At 37.8% G+C, this 25,996-nt stretch overlaps 5 protein-coding genes across 5 annotated transcripts; 2 read left to right on the forward strand and 3 right to left on the reverse strand.

Annotated features, from left to right (window-relative positions):
- Window positions 1-7,247: 7,247 nt before the first annotated feature.
- LOC114517014 lies at window positions 7,248-10,471 on the forward strand. The gene is made up of 6 exons (XM_028536653.1): window positions 7,248-7,421; window positions 8,205-8,398; window positions 8,609-8,741; window positions 9,191-9,571; window positions 10,027-10,165; window positions 10,301-10,471. The coding sequence occupies exons 1-6, from the start codon at window positions 7,278-7,280 to the stop codon at window positions 10,444-10,446; spliced, it is 1,137 nt and encodes a 378-aa protein (XP_028392454.1). The 5' UTR covers window positions 7,248-7,277; the 3' UTR covers window positions 10,447-10,471.
- Window positions 10,472-11,145: 674 nt separating this feature from the next.
- LOC114517016 (GTP-binding protein ypt7-like) lies at window positions 11,146-13,591 on the reverse strand. The gene is made up of 2 exons (XM_028536655.1): window positions 13,189-13,591; window positions 11,146-12,066 (listed from the first exon to the last, which is right to left on the reverse strand). The coding sequence occupies exons 1-2, from the start codon at window positions 13,438-13,440 to the stop codon at window positions 11,635-11,637; spliced, it is 684 nt and encodes a 227-aa protein (XP_028392456.1). The 5' UTR covers window positions 13,441-13,591; the 3' UTR covers window positions 11,146-11,634.
- Window positions 13,592-14,062: 471 nt separating this feature from the next.
- On the reverse strand, window positions 14,063-18,544 carry LOC114517012 (beta,beta-carotene 9',10'-oxygenase-like). Its single transcript, XM_028536652.1, has 5 exons — window positions 16,808-18,544; window positions 15,983-16,331; window positions 15,301-15,493; window positions 14,983-15,160; window positions 14,063-14,661 (listed from the first exon to the last, which is right to left on the reverse strand). Exons 1-5 carry the CDS (start codon window positions 17,292-17,294, stop codon window positions 14,306-14,308), a joined length of 1,563 nt encoding a protein of 520 aa, XP_028392453.1. The 5' UTR covers window positions 17,295-18,544; the 3' UTR covers window positions 14,063-14,305.
- An 81-nt stretch (window positions 18,545-18,625) lies between these two features.
- Window positions 18,626-20,842, reverse strand: LOC114517015 (NADH dehydrogenase [ubiquinone] iron-sulfur protein 3, mitochondrial-like). Its single transcript, XM_028536654.1, has 6 exons — window positions 20,746-20,842; window positions 20,496-20,552; window positions 19,954-20,183; window positions 19,678-19,803; window positions 19,210-19,329; window positions 18,626-18,878 (listed from the first exon to the last, which is right to left on the reverse strand). Exons 1-6 carry the CDS (start codon window positions 20,831-20,833, stop codon window positions 18,714-18,716), a joined length of 786 nt encoding a protein of 261 aa, XP_028392455.1. The 5' UTR covers window positions 20,834-20,842; the 3' UTR covers window positions 18,626-18,713.
- Window positions 20,843-21,677: 835 nt separating this feature from the next.
- Window positions 21,678-25,891, forward strand: LOC114517175 (the record flags this gene model as incomplete). The annotated part of the gene is made up of 5 exons (XM_028536831.1): window positions 21,678-21,848; window positions 22,269-22,716; window positions 23,334-23,341; window positions 24,078-24,287; window positions 24,696-25,891. Coding segments are annotated over 5 exons (1,293 nt in total), but the record flags the coding sequence as incomplete, so codon positions are not given.
- Between the last annotated feature and the right edge of the window lie 105 nt (window positions 25,892-25,996).

Genomic DNA, 25,996 nt, shown 5'->3' on the forward strand with positions numbered 1-25,996 from the left:
CGCCACTCGGAGTGATACCCAGCGCTGCGTTCTTTGCGACTTTCTTCAGTTTTTTAAGCGCACTTTGTAAGTTTCTTCCCAAAGTTCACAATTGACAATTGGTAATAAATACTGAACGAGCAATTCTATTATTCTTACTCCAGTGATTGAGATTCCTGACTGTTTTCGTTTGTACCATCCAATCATTTTTCTGCATTTCAAGTAATCCCTCTTCATAAAAAAACCCATTTGACCAGCAGACAATTTGATAAAATACAAGAAAAAACATATTCCCGAAAATGACATTAAAATTCCTGTTTTTTTGTCTATAGGTCAATATGTCATTTTTCAGAGTATTTTTTCTTGTACTCTCTTCATGATCAATCAAAAATGCCAAACCTAAATGATGATCATCCATGAATTGCACGCCAAATCCTAAAAATAACACACTTCGTCGAGCTGAGTATAAGAGTTGCTGAATTACCTAGCCTTTGATTTTGTTCTGTGTTGACTGGACTTAAGGCATTATGCATATAGCGTATATACAATCTTGTGTAACGTTAAGTATAACAACAGTCAGACTTGTTTCACACGTGGAACTTTTCATTCGCCGAGCTGAAAGCTAGCCTTTGTTGAAGTAGACCCTAAAAGTCTTTGTTTAAGTTGATTTGCCAAATTGTTTAATCAGTTTGATAACATTGATAGTCTTTCTTGGGCAACTTTTAATAATTTTTAAAGCAACTTTCAGGCGCTCAGTTTCGCAGCGCAATCTGTAGATTAAACTTGTATCACCTATAGGCTACCGTATAGACTTCGCATCCTTTATTTTGAATATTGCATGGCCGGCAATGTTTTTTAAAAAGAAAACTGGTTCTCAGGAAGCTTTCTTGTTTGGCTTCAGTTGTGCCGTGTTAAAGATTTCTTTTGTCGTTCGAGAGCTTCAGCTTGATGACGGTATAAACGGCTCTTAATACCACCTTCTGTACACGTCATATGGCGTTGAAAACGTTAAAAAGCCAAGTGGGTACTCATGTGGCAATTGAATTAATGTATCCACCATAAAAGGAATTCTGCACCGTTTTTTATGGTATTATTTGTATATACACAGTAAAAACATTTGAAACTGACCGATTAACTTTCGTATAACTTATCCTACTCGTAGATTCCTACGTTTTTTACAGAATGACAATTGACAAAGGTACAGAGCCAATGCACTGGAAAAAGTGTAGACGTTTTTTGTTGACATTGGAACCAATTGTAAGGAGGCTTGAAGGAACATTAAGGAATCTTCAAACGTGCTATTGTCAGAATACGCCCACTGGGCGGCCTCAATTAGTAAGGCTATTTAGAAACCTCGCGTTGTTCTGAGACCGCATTTTATCCATGATCACGATATAGGCAAGACTTCGTCTTATGAGATTACACAGAAACCTTTGAAAGGAACGTGATTTTCGGCAAGAAACATCCGAACATTTTCCACGGCTTTCGTTTGAAAAATGAGCATAAAATTTGCCGCTGTGATAACGATTCTCTTCGCAATCGTTGCTGTCGCTGAAGGGAGGCGATGTCGTTATTTGCTAACTTACAGCGAGTGCGAACTTCAGTGTTGTGGTGTTGAGAGCGACATGCGCTGTTTACCGAGTTGTGAGAACGTCACTTGTTCAGTCAACGACGACTGCGGGAAAAGCTGTTGCGAAAGCGGCAAATGTACTGGTCATTCAACGTCATGTGAAGATACAGCTGGTCTCATAATCGGCATTTTTGTCGCACTGGGTATTCTTGCTCTTATTATTCTAGGAGTATTCTTTCAGGTCAGACGCTGTCGACGCAGAACATCCAATCCAGGAACGATCATTTTAGTCAATCAACAACAAAGCCGCCAATAACTGAAAATCAACGCTGAAATTTTCCCTCCGCGCGCATTTGAATTTGCTGACATCATATTGTGGCATTATAAAGACTGTTTAATTTATCGTTCTGTGGTGCTTCTTGTGTGCATGGGGATTGTGATTATCATTGATTGATTGTCTCTGTGATCATCATTGCTTCCAAAATTGTGAGAATTTTTTTTTAAGGCTAATTTCCAGTCCGGAAAACGAGCAGCGATCGGATCGGATCGGAACGAAAGATAATCCGCGCGTGCGCGTCTGTTGAAATTTTTGGCTTATATTGATCCGAAAGCGTCCGAGACCGGATAAAAAAAAGTTGAAATAGTTTTAACTTTTTTTTATCCGATCCCAAATCACTTTATGGATCGGACCAGCTCGGAAAAAAATCCGATCTGATCCGATCCGCTGCTCGTTTTCCTTAGTGGAAATTAGCCTTTATGGTCAGACATTTTCGCCTTATACTGTCTTGACTTGGATCAGTCTACTAATCCGAGAACGGTGGTTTTGGTAAATGGACAGCAAATAATAGACGATCACAAACGCGGAGAGTTTTTGTATTTTAGTTTGTTGACATTTTTACTGATGTTGTAATGACTTTATATTGTTTTGTATAATTTAAACATTCGAAAACAGACACTCGTTCTGTAAAAAGTTAAGATAATAAGAAACTAAATATGTATACATTATTTTATATATTATATCAAATTAGAATGGAACTTGAATCAGAAATCTCACTCAGACATGTTCCATCGCATGTCCGGCTTGTTTTCATCTCTTTGTGTTGGGAGGGCTGTCAACACAATACATCCGATGATTGAAATAACTAAAAGTATTAGGAACAAAATTATCTTTAGAAATTGGTGGCATCCGAACTGGACGGTAATAACAACATATTCTTTTAGCTCGATCAGCTTTTGAGGCCAGTTTTCACCACGCTTTAATTTGTTCAGAGAACGCGAGGAACGAAACTACAGCGTCGTAATTGGTCAGTGAAAAAAAATATTCGCCAAAAAACTGATGACCTTTGCGAAAAATTCCGCCCAGCAGAAAAACGGGTTTAGAATAAGTATGAATCGGGTCTTTGCCTCCACTGTAACAGACGGGCCGATCATGGCTTGTCGCCTCTGACATCAATATCACTCACATATAACCATTCGATGATTACAAAATTGGACCGGTCTCTGAAAGAAGCCAGATTTTAACGATTTTTTACGCCTGTTTATCAAAACGGAAGGAGAACTCGCAATATGCGCGATATCACCTTGGATACGTTCATCCCTTCACGTGGCAATTACGTAAATATATCCTTCACGACAGGAATTCTGTATCGGTTTATCATAAAAAAATACTGTAAAGTTGCAAACCATTTTGTTATTCAGCAGTTTCAAATACTTTTACTATATGGCGAGTTTACAATTCTAGTGCATTTAGAAGTATGGTAAATACCAGCTCAATTCATTTAGTTTTTCCTTTGAAAACGATTGAACGAATTGCGGGAAATTTGAGGAAAGTTGAGGACATTGCCGAATATTGAGGAATGCATTTTTTCTGGGATACGTCCCACTGAGTTGTGGTATTGGTCAACTACAAAATTGGGGAGCTATTCGGGAACACTCGCGTTGTTGGCATTCATATATTTTCCAGATCCGAAACATTTTGCCGACTGGGATTATATACAAAATAACGTTTCTTCACCAAGAAATTTTTTGAAAGTTACAAAGATTCGACCTGTCTCCTCTTGAAGCATGAAATTTGCTGTTGTGATAACAATTCTCTTCCTCGTTGCTGTTATCGCCGAGGGAAGAAGATGCCGTTACTTGATAAGCGGCGTAGAATGTGGCGAGCAATGCTGTGGCGTCGAAAGCGACATGCGTTGTTTGCCAAGTTGTGAAAACGTGACATGTTCTGTCAGCGACGACTGCGGAAGAAGCTGTTGTAAAAACGGCAAATGCACCGCTCCCGATGGCTCGACATGTGAGGATACGATCACAACGATTGTTGCTGTTTGTGTCTCTTTGGCTATCATCGCTGTCTTTGTTGTGGCCGTATTCTTCCTGATCAGACGCTGTCGTCGAAGATCATCGAACCCGGGGATGATTATTTTAGTCAACCAGCAATGAAAGACGAGACGATAAGGAAAACAAACCGCGCTCAAATTCCTCCAACTTTATTTTGTAACAGACGAAAGGCATCCTCAAAGTAGCATCCTTGTGATATTGTAGCGAATTTTATATCGTTTGTCTATAACTCTTTTATATACATGTATTCGGTAAATAGCACATGAGTAATGGCGAAAATCATATCATTTTTATATACATTCTATATGTATACTAACACTTCAGTAATAAAGCAATAAAGCACGGTGTAATGGTTGGTTGCTTCGCTATCTTGCCATTAATCGAATATATTTTTGCATAAAACGATTACTTATCGCAACGCTGTGTGGCCTATATTTCTAGTTCGCCTTTTATTCTATGCTTCGATCGTTATACAGCTAATAAATAAAGATTGTCCTAAAAACTAAAAACACTGAGCGTGCAAAGGATGATGAGTTATATTGCTCTGTCAGCCAAGTGAGCCAACTCGTTTATTTGAGGACAACAGTTTTGTAATAATCGAACGAACCAATTCTCGGACCTAATCGGATCTAATTCGCATGGAATGTAGTGTCAACAACTCAAATCGGCAGAAAATCAACTAAAGCCTGTCTGTTATTAGCCGAATTCGTATTAGAGACGGGAACTCATCGAAGACGGAAAACTCGTCGAAGACGGGAAACTCCTCTGATGTGAATCCGGTCACAGACGGGTTTCTCGTCCGAATTTTCCCGTCTAACTTTCCGGCCATTTTTAACTTCCCGGTCAAATGTTGTTTCATAAAAAAAATTTTTATCACAGCTAATAGCTCTCATGTGCGACGGGCTTTTAAGCTTTTAAAAGAGTCGATCGCGACCTGTAGCAAGTCTACGTTCTTCCTGAAGTAAAATTTTAAAGGTTTAAAGCCAGAAACTATTACTTCGTGCGGGCCTTCGTTCTGTGGCCGGTTGCATAAAACTCTTTAACTACAATTCGCGTTAAATCCTAGTTAAGCTCAGAAATGCACAACTCTCACCAAGTCTGTCTTAACAATTTAGTCTGCAGCCAGCGATGTAATTGTACAGCGGACGTGAGCGCGCTATTGCAAAATACTATAGTCCGCTGGCCTACTGCATACAAGTGCTCACATTATGCGACAAGTTTTCTTTGTTGACTAATACTAACAGACGAGCAAAATTTGCACTTTGGCAATTTTTTCTACGACAAGTACACTTGTTCAAAATCAAGTATATTTGATTTTGAACACCTGTCATAGACTGAAAAATTGTCAAAGTTGGGCGTACAGACGAACAATTAAAACTTCTCACATAAAAACTTGTCATAGAAAACTTGCTCATCTGTAAGAGGCTTTACTTCATTCATAGGAATCATAGCCCGTTATTTAAAAGTGAGGGTATTGATTTACCCTCACCTATTCTCGGCATTGCCCCCTCGACACTGTTCAATCGAACTGTAGCGCGCCGCTTTTCCGGTTACCCGAGATTCAACGAAGCGTGAGATGACTTTGAGGTATTGGAATGAGCAGATAACGCGATCCTGCATGGTAGTCGTATAATCACCACAACAATAGCATGTGCTTGTTTGGTGTCATAAAGACTTATTTCAATACCTCAGAGTCCTCTTTTGCTTCGTTGAATCTCGGGTAACCGGGCTTATGTAAAAAGCCCCTGATTGATGCTGTATCTCATTATCTTCTTGATTATCTTCGGTTCGGTGAAAACATCGAAGATAACAATTTCTATTACCGCGTTTAATAGATTAATTAGCAACGAGTGGACGTTAAGGGGAGCCTGGGTGATCAGTTTTCCTGTGTGTTGAAATTTAAAACGCATATATTATATATCTGTTTCAGGGCGTAGTAAAACACAGTGTTGTGTTTGTGATCTGTTTGAATTATGATACGAATTGGTCTAATTAGAAAAGTGGAAATTGGGAGCCAAAATATGCACAAAAAAATTTTCTAGCCCTCAACTTTGTCCCAATTATTTTCAGCCTCAATTTTTTTCAGCGATATATACCTGGCGAAAATTGCTTTATCGTAGTTTGCTCATTGATGTCCAAACAAGGCAGTGTGAAAATAAACTGAGATAATCACGCGCGCGCATGCGCCTCAATCGCGACCCGTAATAATTGACAATAATATTGCAAATATAAGCCATCTTCCGGGCAAATTTGATTACGGCTGGTCTTGAACTGTATCCATGTTCGTCTGGTGTTTATATCATGATCATTTTATTTTATTTCTTCTCAATTTTTGTGCCCTTGAAAAAAGGGCAATATAAAAACAACGAAATCAATTTTCCAAAAAATATAAAATAATCGAAATTAATTTTCCAAACTGTAGGTTTCAGGCACGTTATGACTTATGAGCGATGAGTTTTTGCTCCGGGAATCTCGTAAACTCGAACTGATTTGATTTAGCGAGCAACAAAAACAGTTCGAAACAGGGCTCACTACAGAAAACGTACTTGCTTATAGAGACGAATCCAATGTAGTTTTGTTCGAAGTTGCTCGAAAAATTCTAAAATGACAATAACTGAGCGACCTTAAGCATGTAGGACGGCAAGGCGACGGCGACGACTGCGGAACAAGCTCTTTTATGAAATGAATGTTATGCTAAAGAGTTGCTGTAGTTGAAATCGTATGAAATTAATCGTAATGAAAATAGCGGGATGTAAGACGTCAATAAAAATTAGATTTACATATGGGAACAATTCGCAGTATATGGTTCAATTTGAGGTAGTTTTCAGGGGCTTCAGATAAGCCATTTAAGACGGTTATCATTGAAAATAAATATAATCCCGTACCGAGTTTACCTTATACAAAAATGATAAACGTTCGCCGGCTACTACGCTATTGTAATTGTTCTAAGGTTTACTTTATAAGGCTTTTCTCGAATGCAAAAAAAAAACTTTAAAAAGCTTTTTTAAATTGCCGGGGCCGTTTTCGATTTTTATTTGTATTCCAGTCTACTCTTAGTGCCTGACAAATTAAGGTTTCACAATCCGGTTTCTGGTGAAAATTTTCGGCGTGCAAGCAACATTACCGGTGTATAGAAGGGAACGCCGCGTTTATAGGCGGAATCTGTATTCGCACCGGTCGGTTACTTCGGCTTGCGCTTCACGCGTGAAATCTACGAACGTCACCTGTTAGAAGCACGTGTGTATAAATGATGATTTTGCATATATTAGCTTGCCTGTTGTAAGAGGACAAAAGAAAATAATTTTCTGCGTAAAATTCTTCATTATCCTAAAACATTAGTGACTAAACTGTATCGGTGTTACTTGAACTTTTACGGTGGAGGCAAAGAAAGATGTTAACAAGGTTTATGGAGAGTTTTGTTTTTATAATTTTATCATATCATGCGATATTACCAGTGAATTGTAAGTCTGAGACTGAGTCGATTTTTAAAGACTTTTCGGCCCACGGTGGAACTGTTGTTAAAGACGGGTCAAAGGTACGTGTATGGCAGTCGATACTATAGGTTTAGTGAAGTAGTGTTTATCTTAACCGCTGCTGGATTAATATTTACTGGAGGTTAAGTATTCGCGATTGAGGATCAAATACAGTCATGATACAATACAACAAGACATGCATGGTGGAAAATATTTCTGTCAGCGCAAGAACTAGTATACTAGTAACCATATTAGAATGGGATCGAGTTTGCAATCGCGCGCATTTACACCAGTTAATTAATGCTTATAATATATAGAACAGAGGTAAAATGATGTTGAGACAAAACAATTTGATTGCGGTCGGCGAGAAGTCTCGAGTTCATAATAAGTCAAGTGGTATACTCTGACATATATTGCTTTTAAATGTTATCAGTATTTGGGTAGGACAACAAGATAATGTACTTATGAATTTAAAACGATTAAGTTGCATTATAGCTATTGAAAGACCAGCAATAAAGGTGAAGAACAGTTGATTTCAACCCTGACTTGAACACTTTAGCCGGCCTAAATCTACAGCCATTGAGAACTTAATTCTAGCGCTCTTTCATTCACAAGTCAAGGTTACACACCGTTTCATAATCATATTTACGTTCGTGTTCTAACAGTACCTATGCATGTTAGTCAGCAACTGCAAATTTCGAACGAAGTCTACAAAGGTTTACGTTTTAAATTATTACGTTTTAAATACGCTAAAATGAAAACTCTTCGCAGTCCGGATTTCTTTATATGTTAACACATTAGTAAAATATATAAGAAGAGCGCCATTTTGCATCTCTCTTTCTTAGATCATCTACTGTCCTGCTGGTCCTCCAGGTCCCCCTGGACCACCAGGTGTACCAGGAATTCCTGGACGCGATGGGAAGGATGGGGCGACTTTGATCGAAGTGGATAAGCATGGACGTTTCTGTTCAAAACCTCCGCCATGCCCACCACATCCGCCCTGTCCCCAACCGACACCTTGCCCCCCAGTTTTTCCCAGGTAAAACATATTATATTGAGTTACTTTCTATCTTGGATCCACAACAGCACAGCATTCTAGCTGATTGTAGATGTATGTGATTCTCATCTTGGTTCCATAGTTGATACGTGGAGCTTCAATATTCAGATTCAGAACCTTAACTCGTTTGTTACAATACACTATACTCGAATGTCATGAAGCTCGATAATTGAATCGTTTTTTCCGGCCTAGTCCAACTCCACCACCTATTCCACTGGGCTCCCATCAAAATCCAAGCTGGTCGTGTCAGGAGATATATGCTGTGAACCAGCGCACGAACAGCGGTCCGCAGTGGCTGAAGACTACTCATCGTGAGCCTTATCAAGTAAGACAGCGTGTATACATCACGCGATACTTGATGTATATCCATCTTTACTCGAAACCTTTTCATGTTAAATTAGAGTAACTGAACGTTACTTAAAGCAGATATGTTCTTTAATACGCGGCTAACATAATGGAGCTAATGGCGGAAATGTTGAATGGTCCCATTTACACGCCACAAATTTAGAAGGAAATATTTTAATCTCACCAACAACTAGAAAGGTATAGAGTCTCTTTTAGGCATCCTCTTAACGGCAAACTATAGATTTGACAATAGAATTATAGGGTAGATTCACACAAAAATGACTTGTCGAGTGGACTGACCTGCTCGCTCTAATAAATTGCCACTACATGCACTTTATCGTAAAACTAGGTACCATACCATAGAGCTATATATACGGCGCGGCATTTTTGCAACGCAAATGGAATGCCAAAATACTCGTTAACCTTCAGGCACACTGTGAAATGATACAAGACCATGGGGCTAATCGTGGTGGCTGGACCTTGGTTGCCCGAGTGGATGGCCATACTAACGATTTCGCCGGAATTAGTCCAACCTGGACGAACTCAGACTTGATAAACGAAGAGGAAGGAACTGATCTGACAAAGACAAGCTCCATGAAGAATTATGGCTGGGGACACATCATAAGCAACCAGTTGATGGCGTGTTTCAGCGGTCCTCGACAACACTGCGCCACGTTCACACACAACAAACAGTTGACACTTGCCAACCTTTTCAAGACGCAGTTTGCTGTGGAAACCTCTGAACATTATACGTTTAAAACTTTGATGGGGAGGTTCGGTAAAGAACTGGATATATCTGAACTGAAAACGGTAAAAATGCGAAGTTGTTGTTTTATGTATATACCTGTTGAACTATTGAGATCATTTTAGAAGTTTAAATCCAGCTTTTTATGAGGGATAAAACGTAAAATGGCCTTTTTAGTACGACATTGATCGAGATGCATGTGATCATTCTCGTGTTATGAATTTTTGCAATAGATCTGTCCGCTGTTACTGAGCAGCGTATTGAGCGGAGCAGATACTTTAATGTACATTCTTTTGCCTCTTTCTTCCTTAAAGTTAGCCTAATTAGTGTTATCTCTCGGAATGAAAGAGCATTTTTCTTTTAAAAGGGGTGGGAAGAAAATTTCATTGAATTTAACTATCGAAATCTTATTGCTCACGCAAGAACATATAATTATATGTGTCTATTCAAAATTTTAACTTAAAATAATTCAGAATGAAACTTGAAAATTTGTAAAGCCAAGTGTACATGTCAATTTCAGGAATGGTGTGGTCTAAACTTGGGCGACCTGTGCAGTTTGGCCCACCCACCAAGCAAGTACCATGGTACCCACGTGTGTAGAATTGGTTGCATCGGCGACTCAAGCGATGGTACCTGTCATCCGCAGGATTACGCTTTGGGTAAGATGGAATAATTTGCATGTAAATATTAGTAAAATCGATGATCATGAGGAAATAGATAAAATTCGGTTGTTTTACAGCTGAAGTAATAGTATCTTAGACGCTGAATTAATTTGTGATACAATCTTTCCCTAGGTATCGGCGTGGCTGTGTGTCATCGTAGTCATAAAGACAAGAGATGTGCTTTGAAAGATGCCTCAAAGAAGAGCTTGTATTATAGGACGCTTTTGCACAAACGACATGGAAGTTATTCTCAGACTGCTTTTATTTACATCAAATAACTGCGATTACACTTTCAGAATCATTATTTTCATTGTGAAATTAACATCGGTAAAATTCGCCCATATGCGACAGGCAATAACTCCAATGATATCTGAAAGGCGGTCGTTTAGTAATCAGTAGATACAGTAGAACAAAGAAAATTAAAACAATATAGTTATTTCCTACACCAATTCTTTACTAGTGATACACTACGCTATATAGTTACAAAGGTAAAAAGCCTTTTTTGCAAATGTGAAAAACTGCCGTAAAAATTTTTTAGCTTTTTTAATTTGAAGGTGATATGATTGATATGCATGATAAAAGTGCATATATAATAGGCTGCAAAACAAATATAAATATATTCAAAATGGTTTATATGAATTTAAATATAGCTATTTAGGTGTATATTATGGTCTATATATAATATATATTAGATACATGCTGCATGTTCCACTCCTATTACACCAAGCTATTTTGAAGCTATTTTTTGTCATTAAACATTGTCATTGTAAGCGATCCTACTAATTTTACATTGCCTTCGAATTTCACACCTGACATCATGCATGCATAGAATATTCGACATTGACATTGGTAAGGTCTAATGTACCGGGATCTATAGTATTAATGAAATTCTGAATGTGTACAGGAAAATAGTATATTCGACATTGGTAACCCCTCTAGAGGTGTTTATAGTATGGTTCAAAATATCGCATCAGTCGGCCAAATGTTGAGCCCCCCCCCCTGCATGAACAGCCCTAGCTCTTGTTGAACAACCGGCATGACTAGCTTTTTAACAGAGCTCCTTGTCAACTCGTAAACATGCCTGGCTACCGATGCTCTGGACCTAACTAAAATCCCACTTTAATTTCTCCAAAAAGGTACTTTGAGACGACGAGGTCACAGGTAAGAAATAAAAGGAAGAAAAACCGATTGACTAACAAAAACGACTCGACTAAGAAATAAAAACCGATTGACTAACAAGAATGCCTGAGCGTACGGTGGAAAACAAGGAGGAATTTCGTTTTTCAATTTTTCAAGCAAAGCCAATCAGAATGTTTAAATTTTCAACACTTTAATTTTAAATAAAATGGTAAATATGTACTAGAAATAGTCATGCAGTATTCACGCATTCTGATTGGGATATTGCATGAATATGTGAACAAACTGGTGATTGGCCTAAAACGAAATCCCCCCTTGTTATGGTGAAATTAACACGAGCAGCCTTTTTTCGCTTTAGTTTTGGTTGGAAAGGTTAGCGCCCATATATCGTCCTCAGGAGATTGTTGCTCGATAGACCCCGACAGATATTTCATTACACTTTGAAACATTTCGTCAATACCATCGCCAGTTTTCGCCGAAGTGTAATAAATTTCGGCGATATTTTTGTTCCTGCAAAAAGAGTTTACTTTGTCCTTCGAAACGTCTATTTGATCTTTTTCGACGTCGGACTTGGTCGCAACCAGAAATCGTTTCACGTCGCCAGGAGAGTACCGCGAAGCGTCCTCATTCCACATAACAAGCGAATCAAACGAAGTACTGTCGTTCAGAGCAAATACTAGGATAACCGCGTGCGCTCCGTGATAGTAGTGGAAAGTTAGGGATCCCATCCTCTCCATTCCCGCCGTGTCCCATAGTATCATCTAGAAATACAACCCGCGCGAAATTTTAAGGCTGTTTTTTCACTAGACGGAATATTGCGCGCGGAGTCGAATATTTTATTGTTTGTGCGCCCACGTGAAAAACTACTTTTAAAAAAGATGAAAGAGAAACCCTGCTCCCTGCCGCTAATTTCCGACTGCTGGAAATAGACTTTCCTCAGACGGTAAGTTTCACTTTAAGAATTGACGATTAAAAAGGTGCCGTGGGCGCTAGGCTGGTTATTCAACAAATATGTAATTTGCAAGTGGCAAATTCAGCATTGCGCGTAGTGCGTGGTAAATTGTAAGACAGAATAGCCAATATAGCAGGACTTTTGATAAATTAAAGGTTCTTTTTGTTTTACAAACTTTAAGCTTAGTACACAACTTTTCTTTTGGTTATAACTACCTTTCCTTTAAAAGGTGTTTCTACCATAGCAAAAAATACAATTCAACTTTCAGTGGTAAAAATAGCTGATAATTGCAGGGTGTAACCTAAAGGTGCTTTGATGCAAATTGCCGGCGATAAAAAATGCTAAGTATTAATAATGTAAGTGAGCGGAACTTGCCAGAACTTGGCAGAAGCATATTTATGCGTCAACTGATACTGATATGTCCTATTCGATATGGCATGCATGGGCTGTTTCGTCAGGTTTCAACGCGAATTCCATGTAGCGAATATCGTGAGAAGAGAGTTTACATGTAAATTGATACTTCCCCAATTCGAGGAAAGTCAAGAAACCGATGCTTATCCAAAACATATACAAAGAAATAGGACTAGTGTATAATTGAAACATTCAAAGCCTTCTCGACGAACATGTTGGAAATAGCTATGTTTACATAAAGTTCGAATTGATATTTGCGACAAATTAGAAGGACAGTCGATAACACACTCGTATAATAATACTTCCTACAACGAGTAAAATCATTACACTTCGTACTTTGTAAACCTCGATAATGCAGTAGCAAATTAAAGCGAAAATATATAGTAATTCGCTATTAATTTCTCTATCAACATCGATACTATGTGATCTTAGCACGCGACGGAACCATAACTTATAATTTGTATATTCTGTAATTTCGACATTACTTAAGCATTACCGGCACATATGAATCGCTACTGACCTGTACTCGTTCGCCTTTATCATTTACAAATTCTTTCTTGAATCTGTCTGTGCCTTGAAGAGTTGTTGCCTTTCGAAAAGCGCCGTATTTGTACCGGGAAAACAAGCTGGTTTTCCCCGATCCAGCTTCGCCCAAAAGTATTACTTTGTAGGTCGGCAATTTACCACGATTGTAATAATATTCTGGTGTGCTGGTCTCGTCTTCTTCGCTGTCACTATCGTCGCTAAGTTTGGGCTTCGCGTCTTTCGACATAGTCTGTTGAAGGCAAAACTTGTTTGCCTGTGTACTAAAGACTAGTCTAAGTGCATTACATCGGTGCAAAGTTCGGAAGAGCGAAGGCGATAGCAGAAAGAGTTTTGAATGTCAACAATGCAATTTCAATTGGGATTTAAGAAGCACTTGAAATGTGACACTTCCGTCGAAGTAGCCCAGCCGGCCAGCGGAAATGGAAAGCAAAAATGAAGGCAAATTAGGCTGTCAAAAAATTGCATTTCTTTCATATAGTGAAAAGGAAAATTTCATAACAATAAAAAAAAATGCTTGTTGCGGTTCTATGCACACGAAAGTGTACTCTCAAAATCAGCACAGAAAAATTCGTGCAAAGAATGCATTTTATCGGAAATAAAAACAGTAGAGACTAAGGTTTTTCGCGCGCTTTTACAATGAACATTCCTTGAGCAGATGAATTTTAGGAGAGGAAAAAACTTGAGGGCTATTTTCAATGCACACCATTTGTACACTTCATGTATTTAGGTCGCGTAAGCCTTGCGCCGCGGAAAATAGCTAGCCCCGTCTTCCCTCTCAGGAGTCATCGTACACTTCCACCGAATCCTTCTGCTACACCGCGTAAGGAAAGACGTTATTCACGATTCCTAATTTTGTATTATGGTATATAGGAGGAAGTTCAAAGGAAGTACAAATCTCTCTTTTTCATATAGTATTGCCAAACTCAGAGACATTGTTACCCATGATGTGTTGCGTACTTTATGTTTTGATCTGCTTTTTTTACTGTTGGAGAAGTTTAAGATAGTTTAAGACATTAGTTTCAAAATCTTGATTAAGCTATATATTCTACTTCGCAGATTCTCAAAAACAGGTTATTTCATTCTTGTGATAATTATTGCACGACTTCCATTTCTTTTGGCTTAGATTTGTTCGCATAGAACGCCTTCAACTTGTAACTTAAATCTGGGAAGAAATTTCCATGCAAAGATTGCGGTAGACGGCTCGGAATAACAGCTCTGGCTAGCTCCTCAAAACTTGCTGCATCCAGGACGAGCAAAAAAGATTTCTCACCCCCCGTGCCGACGACCCCCGACACGATAACGCCATCATCCTCATCCTTGGCCCCAGGTCTTTCTATAAACACTGGCTCGGACGGGAAGCATCCAGACTGGTACCAAGTTTTTTTCAATTTTGAAACCGTATCCAATTTGACCAGCTGGTCAAGAAAATGACCGTGTTCGTACGGACCTGCGAATGAAAAACAAAGATGCTTTGGATTCCAGCATAAAAAGTGACCGTTATTATGCATCTGCTATTGACAATGATTTGATTTCCGAATAATCCGAAATTCTTATTTCAAGCTTGTAAAATGAGTTGACAATTTGAGAAGTTTAAAACTTCATATGATTAGCTGCTTTAATTTTGTTTTCGCAGTCATTCAGAGGCTTTTTTACCACATGCATGTAAATTATAAACGAATTACATCAACATTACATCAGCACGAATTTTGGAATGTTTTTGCAATATCAAGTCAGTAACAATGTGAAAACAATCGAAACTGGTATGAACCTGTTCCGTAGATGTATCTGTATTCCTGACCATTGAAACGGTAGTTGATACGAGGCAACTCCAGATCACTGCCAAGTATCTCGTAAGTTAAACGGGGAGAAGAAGAGCGAGAAGCAGATTTGCCAGGAATTGGCAAACGATAACGTCTCACTTCAGGATCAGCAAAATTTTCACCAACCTGGATCAAAACAGCATGGTGTTAAAACAGATTATGAATGTGTTTACACCACGTAAAGTAAGTCCTTATTGCAAAACCTTTATAGTGTACAAGAGATTTTCAGTGTTTCAAAAAGGTGATTAAAAAAAACCTGAGATTACCTTGTCTATTTTGGAATTACGAAGATAATGGAGATAATACTGATCAATGATGGTTGCGTCGGGATAACAGCACAAATCTACTACCACGAGACCATTGATATCCTCGTATGCGTTCACGTGATGAAAGGAGAAAAAACTATGCGCCTCATAGCTTCCAACGCATGCGCCAGATCTGCGTTCGATTAAATAAAACCTAAAAATGACGTAGAAAGTGGTTTTCATATGCCGCCATATTGGTCAAAAGCTTTGAAATCTCAACAACAGCCACCAATTGATGACAGAAATTTGAAGACATTTCATTAGTGAAACTATTTTGGTTTTTTTCGGAATTGCCGTTATAGTTATCGTTACAGAGTGGTTGATATTTTGCCGTCACAATAACAAAAGGCATTTCTGTGTGATGGTGCCAATTGAAAACAATTTGTACTTGATGGAGAAGTTGTTACGAACGGCAATTTTCGTCTAAGATCCCGGGGAAGTGGAAGATAGTGGAAGATTCAATTCGCCGTATAGAGCAAAACCCTTGTGTTTTTTAAAGATCTAAGTGGGACTAATTGGAACTGGGGTGGTGTCCGTACAGGGGGGGGGGTAGGGGTACCTTTATCTAGACGGAGGGGTTTAAACTTGATCAGTATTACAATTAACCAACAATCATGTAAAAGTATCAAATTTCTAACCATACCTGGATGGTTCTTTTGCATCCCAATGCATACATTCGTGGAAAGATCTGTGCTCGACCTTCATTCGCAGCACTTCGAAACTGTTGATACTGAACGGATTTTCAACAAAGATGAAATAGTTCGTGGTGATCCCAAAACTGTGGTAGTAGGTAATGCTCTTGTGTGGCTTGAGGCTCGCAATGATTTTAGCGCCTTCCAGGGGCTTATCGACCTTGATATGAGTGGCTCGTTGCGCTGGGGGAACTTGCACGATGTTGTAACGAGATTGACGGCCGACGGACGTCATCACGTGGTACACGTTACCGTCGTTCTCCTCGTGAGGATGAGCGCATGCGTACACGATTCTTGCCGCTGGTAAAATAATAACGATAGCGGGGTTAGATGAGAGGGTCAAAACGGGTTTGATCATATTGCTGTATGTTGCTTTATACTTTGTATTACATAAATTAAATCTTAGAGGCCGGATATACGAAAGCTGGATAGCGTTATCAATCGCCTTAAAATTTCCGTTCGTTCCGTATAACTTTGATTAAATCTTAGTAATGTTAAATCGGGAATTCCTTTAATAATTGTTCGCTTTGAAGCTGTAATTTCATTTATTTTCTTGCATTTTTGAAACAGTTGAAAAAATCACTGTAACGCCTTCGTACAGTCGGAAGTGCCATGTTCACAGCCCCATATATCAAAGCAGAAATTTGTTTTTACCAAATCTGCACTATCACAATCTGCACTATCAGAATCTGCATTATCAATAAACTGTCGCCGAAAAATCCAAACAAAACTCAAAAGCTGGTCAAAGTTTTACAAATGCTAGATGATATACTTACAATCGATGTCCGTTTTTGCGTTGGTAACGTCGAGAATTTCCAGCGTGTCAGGATCGATTTCGTTCATGAATGGCGAATCGCTGTTCGCAAATACCTTTCCTTTCATCGTAAAAACATTCACAGCCGTGTTATCCGTCCTTTCTGGCGGCCAAAAATAGGAAAAAAAGCGGGAAAAGATATTCTGACACGGATCGGGGAGCTCTGCTGTTCCGAACTCGGCGTAGGCGATCCTTTCTTTCTCACTGCCTTTTGTATAAGCATTCGTTTCCAAATATTTGCTGTGGTAACTCACTTCGCCTTTCTCGATGATAAAAGCATGCAAAAGAGACAAGCCATCGAACCAGTGCTTGTAAGCATGCTTACCAAATTCGTATTTCGCAGGAGCATTTCGTAGAAGGGTTCCGTTGACCCAATCTGGTATCGTACCCTTAACCTCGGCCGAGACGCGTTCTCTTGTTTCTGGTGGGGTTTGGAAAAGCTCGTCCATGGCGTGTGGCTAACGTATCCGAATTGAGATTTCGAAAGGTTTACAACAACCAAAGTGCGTGACAATTTTGCAGACTGCGAATTTGGCAATCTTCGCCCAAAAAGACCAACTAATATCGAAGGATTAAAATCTTATCCCAACAGAAGTTTAAAAACACGTGAGGTTATCAGATCTTTGCTTTTTATAGCAACTGCGAGGCGTGCGGACAAGTGAATCAGCTTATAGATTACTAAAGTATTGTTATTGAGCCGTCTGAAAGCGGCATCTGGTCGGCATGAATATCTTATGCCTTGAACTTTTGCCTGCCGGAACTTTTGCCGAGATAATAAGTCTTATAGTGTAATTGTTCCAATTGCATTCGACCTGACCGAAATGTGAATGTACAAATAGGGCCTATATATTTAATATGTTTCACGTGAATAACGCGTGTTCAGACTTCTGATAATCTGTAAGAAGCAGAGATTATCCAAATACGGGAAGAAAGATGTTGAAGAAAAATAATATCTTGTCTTGTTTATCCACAAATGTGAGAAGCTTGAATACTAAATGGAAAATTTCAAGATGACTCTTTACTTCAAATTGGAGTCATTGCTAAACCAAACTATTCAAATTTACATATATCATGATTAGTTCTTGTAGACAACATGATCATACGATGAAGTAAGAGCGAACGACACGTATGAACACTTTTCATATGTATTAATGCCCTTAATTTGCTCGAAATGGGATCGGAAGATTATCGTGTACTTGTAGGCTCATTTCATTAGCGTCAAAAGCAGAGCTTCACTTCTTTTGTCTGTGAACCACTGAAAAATTAAGCCGCCTGTACTGTACGAAAATTTGATGATTCTGACCAGTAACCATTCGGTCTGAATTTGAGAAAATTCTCTAATTCGTATAGGCTCACATCGTCAGCGGCGGTCGAACGCAAAACTAAGACCAGTATGTTAAAGGAAAAGCCACAGTTTCTTTGTCTGCATGTGAAAAGATGAAAAACTGAGCCTGTTGTACTGGAAGAAAATTTGACGACTCTGACCAAAAAGAGATTTTGCGCACTATTTCGAACATTTAAACAACTGTGCCGCTCAGGTGCAGTTACCATTTTCTTTCATTGCACCTCATTTGCGCAGACAATACGCTCGTTGGACAGACTTTTTCGGTTTCTGCTTGACCCTCAAAAACCTGTGCATTTTCATACTTGAAAATACAACCTTTGAGTGTTGTATGGACTTAATTTCTTTACAATGAATTGTAAAAAATTGAAATTTCAACAATTTTACACCTCTTATCGCGAAGGCTTACGGACCTAGTCAGACAAAGTATAAATACTGTTCACAACAGCATGACTGCTATATTCTTTATCAAACCTTTATGTATGTACAAAAGCTAGAATCTCAAATCTCAACTCGAATCTCAAAATTATTTCTTATCTTCACTCTGTTCCGCATCTAACAACGGTGTTGGCTCCACGTCACGGTGCAGAGGGAACTGTTCCCAAGGGCTTTGAAGATCAAACTTACGGAATTCTTGCGCAAGTTCAATGGGTTCCGACACAACACGTTTTAATTCGTCGTCCCAACGAACCTTGCAATAATATCAAGAATAACACCCATTTTAAAATTTTTAAATTTTTTTTCAGCACTGCATGCTTGGACTCATATAAAAGAAAATTAATAATCTAAATATAAATAATCTGAATATAAATCTTATCCAACTGGATTCCTCATTTTGCATCAGAAAATTAGCGACAATATCATTCTTATCAAATTTGGTATACCAACTGGCTGGAGAAAAGACCTTCTAAACATTTCTCGACAAAGGGGAAAGGGCCTTATAGGCTAGCTGTCTGACTCTATGATGAAGGTCACTTGGTCAATCTGCTTCTAATGTTTATTTTATTGTAATATTCACATACCTCAACATAGCCTGATAAAGGAAAATCCTTCCTGAACGGATGTCCTTCAAAACCGTAGTCTGTCAGAATTCTCCTTAGATCAGGATGGTTGGAGAAGAATATGCCGAACATATCCCAAACCTTAAGAAAGTGCAAAAGAATTTAAACTATTGCAAGGCCGTTTAAGGGTAATATTTAGGTTTGCATTGCTTCTGCTTACAAAAATGTGGGGCTTACAAAAATGTGGGGCTAACAAGGGGGAATTTCATTTTATACCAATCAGCTAGTTTGTTTGCATTTTCAGTAATCCAATCAAAATGCATAAATTTTGACTACTTCTGGTAAAAAAATTTAAGCATTCTGATTGGCTTTGCCTTAAAAATGCAAACAGACATGCTGATTAGTTTAAAATGAAATTCACCTGTTTGTTTGTGGGGCTATTAGCATTATATATTTATATTGATAGAGGATGTTTTCTCAATGAAATACCTCTCGTTCAAACCAGTCGGCAACTTTGAACACTGGATGAGCCGAGTCCAAAGCTGTTAGTTCATCTGTGTATGTTTTGATACGTATTCTTGAGTTAAAACGTAACGACAGCAGATTATAAATAACCTGAAAAGCCGAATTGATACACAACATAAGATATGAATTTAGACAACAATTGTGTTGGTGCCAGAATGCCACAACTAGCAAGCATTGCCTCTATACGGGATAGGCCTGAACCAAATCTAAAAACAATTGTAGCTTGCAGTTGATACTTACCTCAAATCTATTCTGTCTACCTGGAACATCCATGGCAGTCAGGTCAGCCAAGGATTTGAACTGAGCATTTGTATGATCTCGTAAGAAGGTCAACACAGGCAGAATTCCCTCGGGAGCAATTAATATTTCCAATTCATTATTGTGGTTCACTTGGGTTTGCTGGACGTATTTTGGAAGCATATTGCCTACGTGTTCTCCATATTCTGAAAGCCTTGTACGAACTGGGTCATCTAAGGATGCACCATATTGGTAAGATGAATATGTTATGTACATTCGAAGTTCTAGTCCATCAGTCCATGTTAAAAATGTAAGCTAGCTTTGCCAGCCTTATTGGTGTGAAATTTGCTCTGAGTCGAACTTACTTCAGTTAGGGCAAAAATAAACATTACAAAGACTGAAAACAACTAGCAAATGACCTTTGCATGTCATTCATTGAATACTGTAGTGTGAAATCTATGGAGTGCCTACCAGTTAGTTACCAGTTACCACTTAACACACAAACGGTAGGTACCGCAGATAATCTTTTTTTGTCTATACATTACCTTTGATTGCGGGCTGAGTTGATAGTAACCTCTTTGTGCCACAAAAAGATATAGGTCCTGTTAAGTAAAAAATTTGATTATTCTATCAACATTATACCATGCACTCACTGTACTGTAGTATAAATTGTACATAGTCTGATAGTTATATATTGATTGATTATTCAGCTTTTCAGAGCCATATGGTTGTTATTTTCTAACTAAAATTAGGTCATCTAAGCTAATTCTAACTATCTTATGTAATAAAACGTACCAAGGATAAATTTTCCAGGTGAATTACATAAAATCTGGCCGCAATTTTTCCGAAGTGCAACAGAAATGAGCCGGCCAAAAGTCGCCATCTTGTTTTCTTTCTGACCCGCTTTTAGGGCGTTCCGAAGCACCCGGCGCCCGCAGCATGTCCCATGCCTGTTATTAGTCAATCAGAAATCAGAATTATCATTTATCAAGTATCAACCTCGTAGTCGTACCCTGGTACCCAGCTGGGTAGGAGGTTGTTGTAGTAATGCCTATGGGGTGTGATATCCGCCAAAATTCATCCTTTTAATTATCCTGTTAAAATTGCATTCATGTAGTTCATTGTTTTTGATAATATTTCAATTATGAAATTGATCCATCTAAAATATCATCTTCATCATTTTAGTATTCAATTGATACAATGATTATTGCAGTTATGATGAATTTCATTCGGCAGAAAAAAAGTAGAAAAGTAGACAGCGGAATTCTATACAACTATGACTCGAGAATTTCATACCTTTTTTACGTTATAATAATTAATAAATTCTATACAACATATAAAAAGGCAAGATAACCTTTGCTGAGTTTGTTCTTTTAACTTAACAATTGCGGTTAACAAAGTCAAAAAGCAACGACGATCTTGCCATGGCTCACAAAAGGCCAAAAACATGATTGTCGTTTAAAAGTCCTGTTGCAATTTGTAAGCCTTGTAATGTCATTGTATGATTTGTGTCATGTCACTCATGCCCTGGGTAATCTTTCTTACTCCGCCTTTCAATTGTACGTCATGGAGGCACGAAACTGTGGACCTAAATTTAGATTTCTGTTTAGATACAGTAAAACAGGAAGTGGTCCTCCGTCTTTGCAGTTTGGACTGTTCACGAAATTTTAACACAATATGGCGGAGAATGTGGAGATTCAAGATTTAAATTCTGTAGAAAATTATAAAAGACCGGCAAGACCTTTTATAAAATCGCGTTCACTGGTGCATATGGTGTGGGTAAAACTAGTTTGTTTCGAAGAATAATAAAGAAAGGTTTCACAGAAGATAAACCACCATCAGCCACAGAAAAAGGCAAGCATGAGGAAATATTTAAAAAAGATGAAACTGTTATTCCGGTATGCAAAAATTGCGACATTTTTATTCAATTGAAATTATAATTATATTTTGAATATTTCTCTGCACATAAAATTAATAAATTAGGAAGCCATTAATTGTTAACACCTATGCCTATTGCCAAATAACTTCATATTAAACCAGGTTACTTCGTAATACATGCCAAATATTTCCTATTTATAGCACAAAATGATAAAGTAATTCGTAAAAAAACTCTTGGTGAGAATGCATGAGGAAAGTTATACTTGGTGAATGAATGTCTATTAACAATCTGTCATTATGAATTACAAATTAAATAGGCTTGTCATGATGTTTGGCATTATGTTTGCCAAAAGGTACAGGCACAGATTTGGTAATATATAATAACTATTCCCTGGTGTAAGTATTGAATGCTCCCTTAATGGAAAATTTTTCATTTCCAGATGGAAATTTGGGACACAGTTGACATGGAGAAGCATGGCAGTATCACCCAGTCTTATTATAGAAAAAGCCATTTTGTTCTGCTGGTATACAGCGCAGATGACGAATACTCTTTGCAAAAGTTGATCAGAATTGCAAAAGATGTAAAGAACTATGAACCTGCAGCAAAACTAATTCTGGTTAGGAATAAAATTGACCTGCCAATTGATAGTGATGGCATTTCAGTTGAAAAGGAGAAGACATTTCTTCGTGAAATGGGAAAGAAGATACTTTTAAATTTTTGGACATCTGCAAAGGATAATGAAGGCATCGAAAATTTACTTAGAAAGCTTGGGAAATGTTCATTAGAGATGTTTAAAAGAAAAGGAAATGATATTGAAAATATGGTGAATGATCATTTTAGACCAGGTTATGATGACAATAGGCAGGTGCTAGAGCAAGGTTCCAAGTGTAATTGTTGAGTATCAAATGTACAGCCATTTCTTTAGTCTAAATGCAGATGATTGTTCTCATCAACTATATACATCACAAGACATTCCTGGACCCTCACCTGCACTAAACTTGGTCTTAAGCAATGCAAGGATGTGATGCTTTTTAAATGTTCTAAAATCAAGTCATTTTCTGTTACATGCAGCTCCAATTTGATTAGTTCACAGTGGTAAATGGTAATACTAAATACTGCATAGCAGTGGGTCTCTTTATAATTAATACAGTACTGCTGAGAGCTGATCAAATTTGGGACATTATTCTATGGAATATGGATATCATATGATCATAAATTAATGATATAGAAAATAATTACTAATTATCCAAATGTAAATATGATCAAATTTAGAAGACAAACATAATACAGAATGCAGTAAATATAACACAAAATAAACGGCAGACTAGCGGCCATGCAATACAGCTTGAATACAGTGAGCACAGTCATATTCAGGCTACTAAAATATTTCTATCAGACTGAATACTTTTTATTACTATTTCTCAAAAATCCCAAGAAAAATCCCAAGATCTAACTACTGGAAAAAAATCCCAACAATATCCCAATCACTTTAAAAAATCTCAAGATCTTGGGGTAAGATTTTGCAAAGCTAGCTTATTTCATGTGTAAAGTTCGAAACAACCATGTCTGGGTACGAAACCGACGAAACGACCAGGCTTGGGTACGAAACGACCAGGCCTGGGTACGCAACGGCAGAAGTACGAAATGACAAGAGTACGAAACGACCATAAACCAGTCTGTCGTTGACCAATAGTATTCACCGCTCTTGTTTTGGCGGGAAATTTTGTTAAAATTTTCTTGCCATTCGTGATTCGATGGGAAATTACCAGTTTAATATTTTTTCTGTATTTTTGTAATTTTTTTTCACCGTGGAGAACATAGCAAAATATTAATGGTAAGAAAGAATGTTTCCGCAGCTATAGGCGCTTCCTTTAAGCGGTCAAAATGGTCAAACCGGGCATATTTTGAATTAAAGTAACTGAAGTATTTCGCAGTGAACTCACTGGTATTTCGTTTGGTTAACAAAGTATTAAAAAAGCAACGACAATCTTTCCGTGGGCCGGGGCCCACCACAGAAGGCCAAAAACATGATTTTCTTCAAAAGTCTTGTAGTCAATTTGTAAGTCATGTCATGACATTGTGTTACGTCCTGCTTTATCTTTCGTGCTCCGCCTTTCAATTGTACGTCATGGAGCCACCAACCTGTGGACCTAAATTTAGATTTCTGTTTAGATACAGTCATACAGGAAGTGGTCTTCCGTCTTTGGAGTTTGGACTGTTCACGAAATTTTAACACAATATGGCCGAGAATGAGGAGTTTCAAGATTTAAATCCTGTAGAAAATTATAAAAGACCGGCAAGACCTTATAAGATCGCGTTCACTGGTGCATATGGTGTGGGTAAAACTAGTTTGTTTCGAAGAATCATGAAGAAAGATTTCATGGAAGATAAACCGCCATCAGGCACAGCAAAAGGCGGACATGAGGAGATATTTGAAAAAGATGAAACTGTTATTCCGGTAAGCGAAAATTTCGTATAGTTCACTTGAAATTATAGTTATACTTTGAATATTTCTCTGCATATGAAGTTAATGAATCAAGAAGCATTAATTATTCACAAATCACACCTATGCCATCCATTTGCTTGCTTCATGCATGCCTCATTTCCAAGTAATTCGTAAAAGATTCTTTTAGTGAGAATGCATGAGAAAAGTTATACATCATAAATGGGTGTCTACAAGCTGGCATTATAAAGAATAAAAAATAAGATTATATGAATTAAATAGGCTGGTCATGATATTTGTTGTATGCATTATTTATGCCAGGAGGCACTGGCACAGAAATTTGGTACACTGGAGGTATGGGTCACCATAAAATACTCAAACCTTCACCTGGTGTAAGCATTTGAGAAAATGTTTCATTTCTAGATGGAATTTTGGGACACAGCTGACATGGAGAGGCATACCAGAATCACACGGTCTTATTACAGAAAAAGCCATTTTATTCTGCTGGTATATAGCGTGGATAAAGAAAACTCTTTAGATGATTTGTTGGAAATTGCCACAGGTGTAGAGGAGTATGAGCCTGCAGCTAAACTAATTCTGGTTAGAAATAAAATTGACCTACCAGTTGGGAGTGATGGCATTTCAGTTGAAAAAGAGAAGGAATTTCTTCAAGAAATGGGAAACAGGATACTTTTAAATTTTTGGACATCTGCGAAGAATAATGAAGGCATCGAAAATTTACTTAGAATGCTTGGGAAATGTTCATTAGAGATGTTTAAAAGAAGAGGAAATGATATTGAGGATGTGGTGAATAATACTTTTAGACCAGGTTGTGATGACAATAGGCAGGTGCCAGAACAAGGTTCCAAGTGTTGTTGAGCACCAATGAATACCCATTTCTTTAGTCTAAATGCAGATGATTGTTTTCATCAACTCTCACCTGCAATAAACTTGGTTTTAAGCAATGCAAGGACCATACTTTTTAAATGTTCAAGATTCAAGTCCTTTTCTGCTATATGCAGCTCCTATTTGATTAATTCACAGTGGCAATACTGCATAGCAGTGGGTCTCTTTATAATTAATACAGCACTGCTTAGAGATCAAATTTTGGAAATTATTCTATGGGCCTATGGATATCATGATCTTAAATTAATGATATAGAAAATTACTAATTATCTAAATCTAAATATAATCAAATTTAAAAGACAAACATTATACAGAATAATCTAAAAAATGAAACTATTTGTCTATTTCAAAAGAAAAAGGCTATTAATGAAAAGGCTGAAAAATACACATAGGGGCTCTAGCCTATCTAAAGTAAGGGGTGTGGAAAGGGGTCCGCCCCTTCTCGCCGTGCATAACTAGACAGTTTAGTGTCCACATGCAAGATTTGTCAGAGACATAGGAAAGTCTTTTATATCAAGAGAGTTAAAATGAATTTTGAGGTCTCTAGATATACTAAGAAATTTTGTGCTATTTTAGAAAATCTTTAATTAGCTAGCGTAAAACTGTTGCGATATTTGCTTAATGTTTAGGTAAAATATGTAATTTCCACAACAGATTAGTTTTTTCAAAAAATCACCTTTATAATTTCACTAAGACAATTATTCACCTTCGACTTCGTCTCGGTTTTTATTGAGCGATATTCACCTTGCCTCGCCAAATAATTGTTAAACAGTTGGTTAGTTAGTAAACAGTTAGTAAAAGAAAGAAAAATGGAGTAT

The sequence above is a fragment of the Dendronephthya gigantea genome, unplaced genomic scaffold (genome assembly GCF_004324835.1).
Source record: "Dendronephthya gigantea isolate DGI-Jeju-01 unplaced genomic scaffold, DenGig_1.0 000007F, whole genome shotgun sequence".
Classification (NCBI taxonomy): domain Eukaryota; kingdom Metazoa; phylum Cnidaria; class Anthozoa; order Malacalcyonacea; family Nephtheidae; genus Dendronephthya; species Dendronephthya gigantea.

Excerpts from the sequence above, each read along its gene's own strand:
- LOC114517012 (XM_028536652.1), bottom strand. The coding sequence starts at position 17,294 with ATGGACGAGCTTTTCCAAACCCCACCAGAAACAAGAGAACGCGTCTCG. Across the intron at positions 15,494-15,982 it reads GATGCAAAAGAACCATCCAG|GTTTTATTTAATCGAACGCA; the intron begins GTATGGTTAGAA and ends CGTCATTTTTAG. Across the intron at positions 15,161-15,300 it reads GTAATTCCAAAATAGACAAG|GTTGGTGAAAATTTTGCTGA; the intron begins GTAATCTCAGGT and ends GTTTTGATCCAG.
- LOC114517016 (XM_028536655.1), bottom strand. The coding sequence starts at position 13,440 with ATGTCGAAAGACGCGAAGCCCAAACTTAGCGACGATAGTGACAGCGAA. Across the intron at positions 12,067-13,188 it reads ATAAAGGCGAACGAGTACAG|ATGATACTATGGGACACGGC; the intron begins GTCAGTAGCGAT and ends TTGTATTTCTAG.
- LOC114517014 (XM_028536653.1), top strand. The coding sequence starts at position 7,278 with ATGTTAACAAGGTTTATGGAGAGTTTTGTTTTTATAATTTTATCATAT. Across the intron at positions 7,422-8,204 it reads TTGTTAAAGACGGGTCAAAG|ATCATCTACTGTCCTGCTGG; the intron begins GTACGTGTATGG and ends TCTCTTTCTTAG. Across the intron at positions 10,166-10,300 it reads TCCGCAGGATTACGCTTTGG|GTATCGGCGTGGCTGTGTGT; the intron begins GTAAGATGGAAT and ends ATCTTTCCCTAG.
- LOC114517015 (XM_028536654.1), bottom strand. The coding sequence starts at position 20,833 with ATGGCGACTTTTGGCCGGCTCATTTCTGTTGCACTTCGGAAAAATTGC. Across the intron at positions 20,553-20,745 it reads ACCTGGAAAATTTATCCTTG|GACCTATATCTTTTTGTGGC; the intron begins GTACGTTTTATT and ends TTTACTTAACAG. Across the intron at positions 19,804-19,953 it reads GTAGACAGAATAGATTTGAG|GTTATTTATAATCTGCTGTC; the intron begins GTAAGTATCAAC and ends TCGGCTTTTCAG.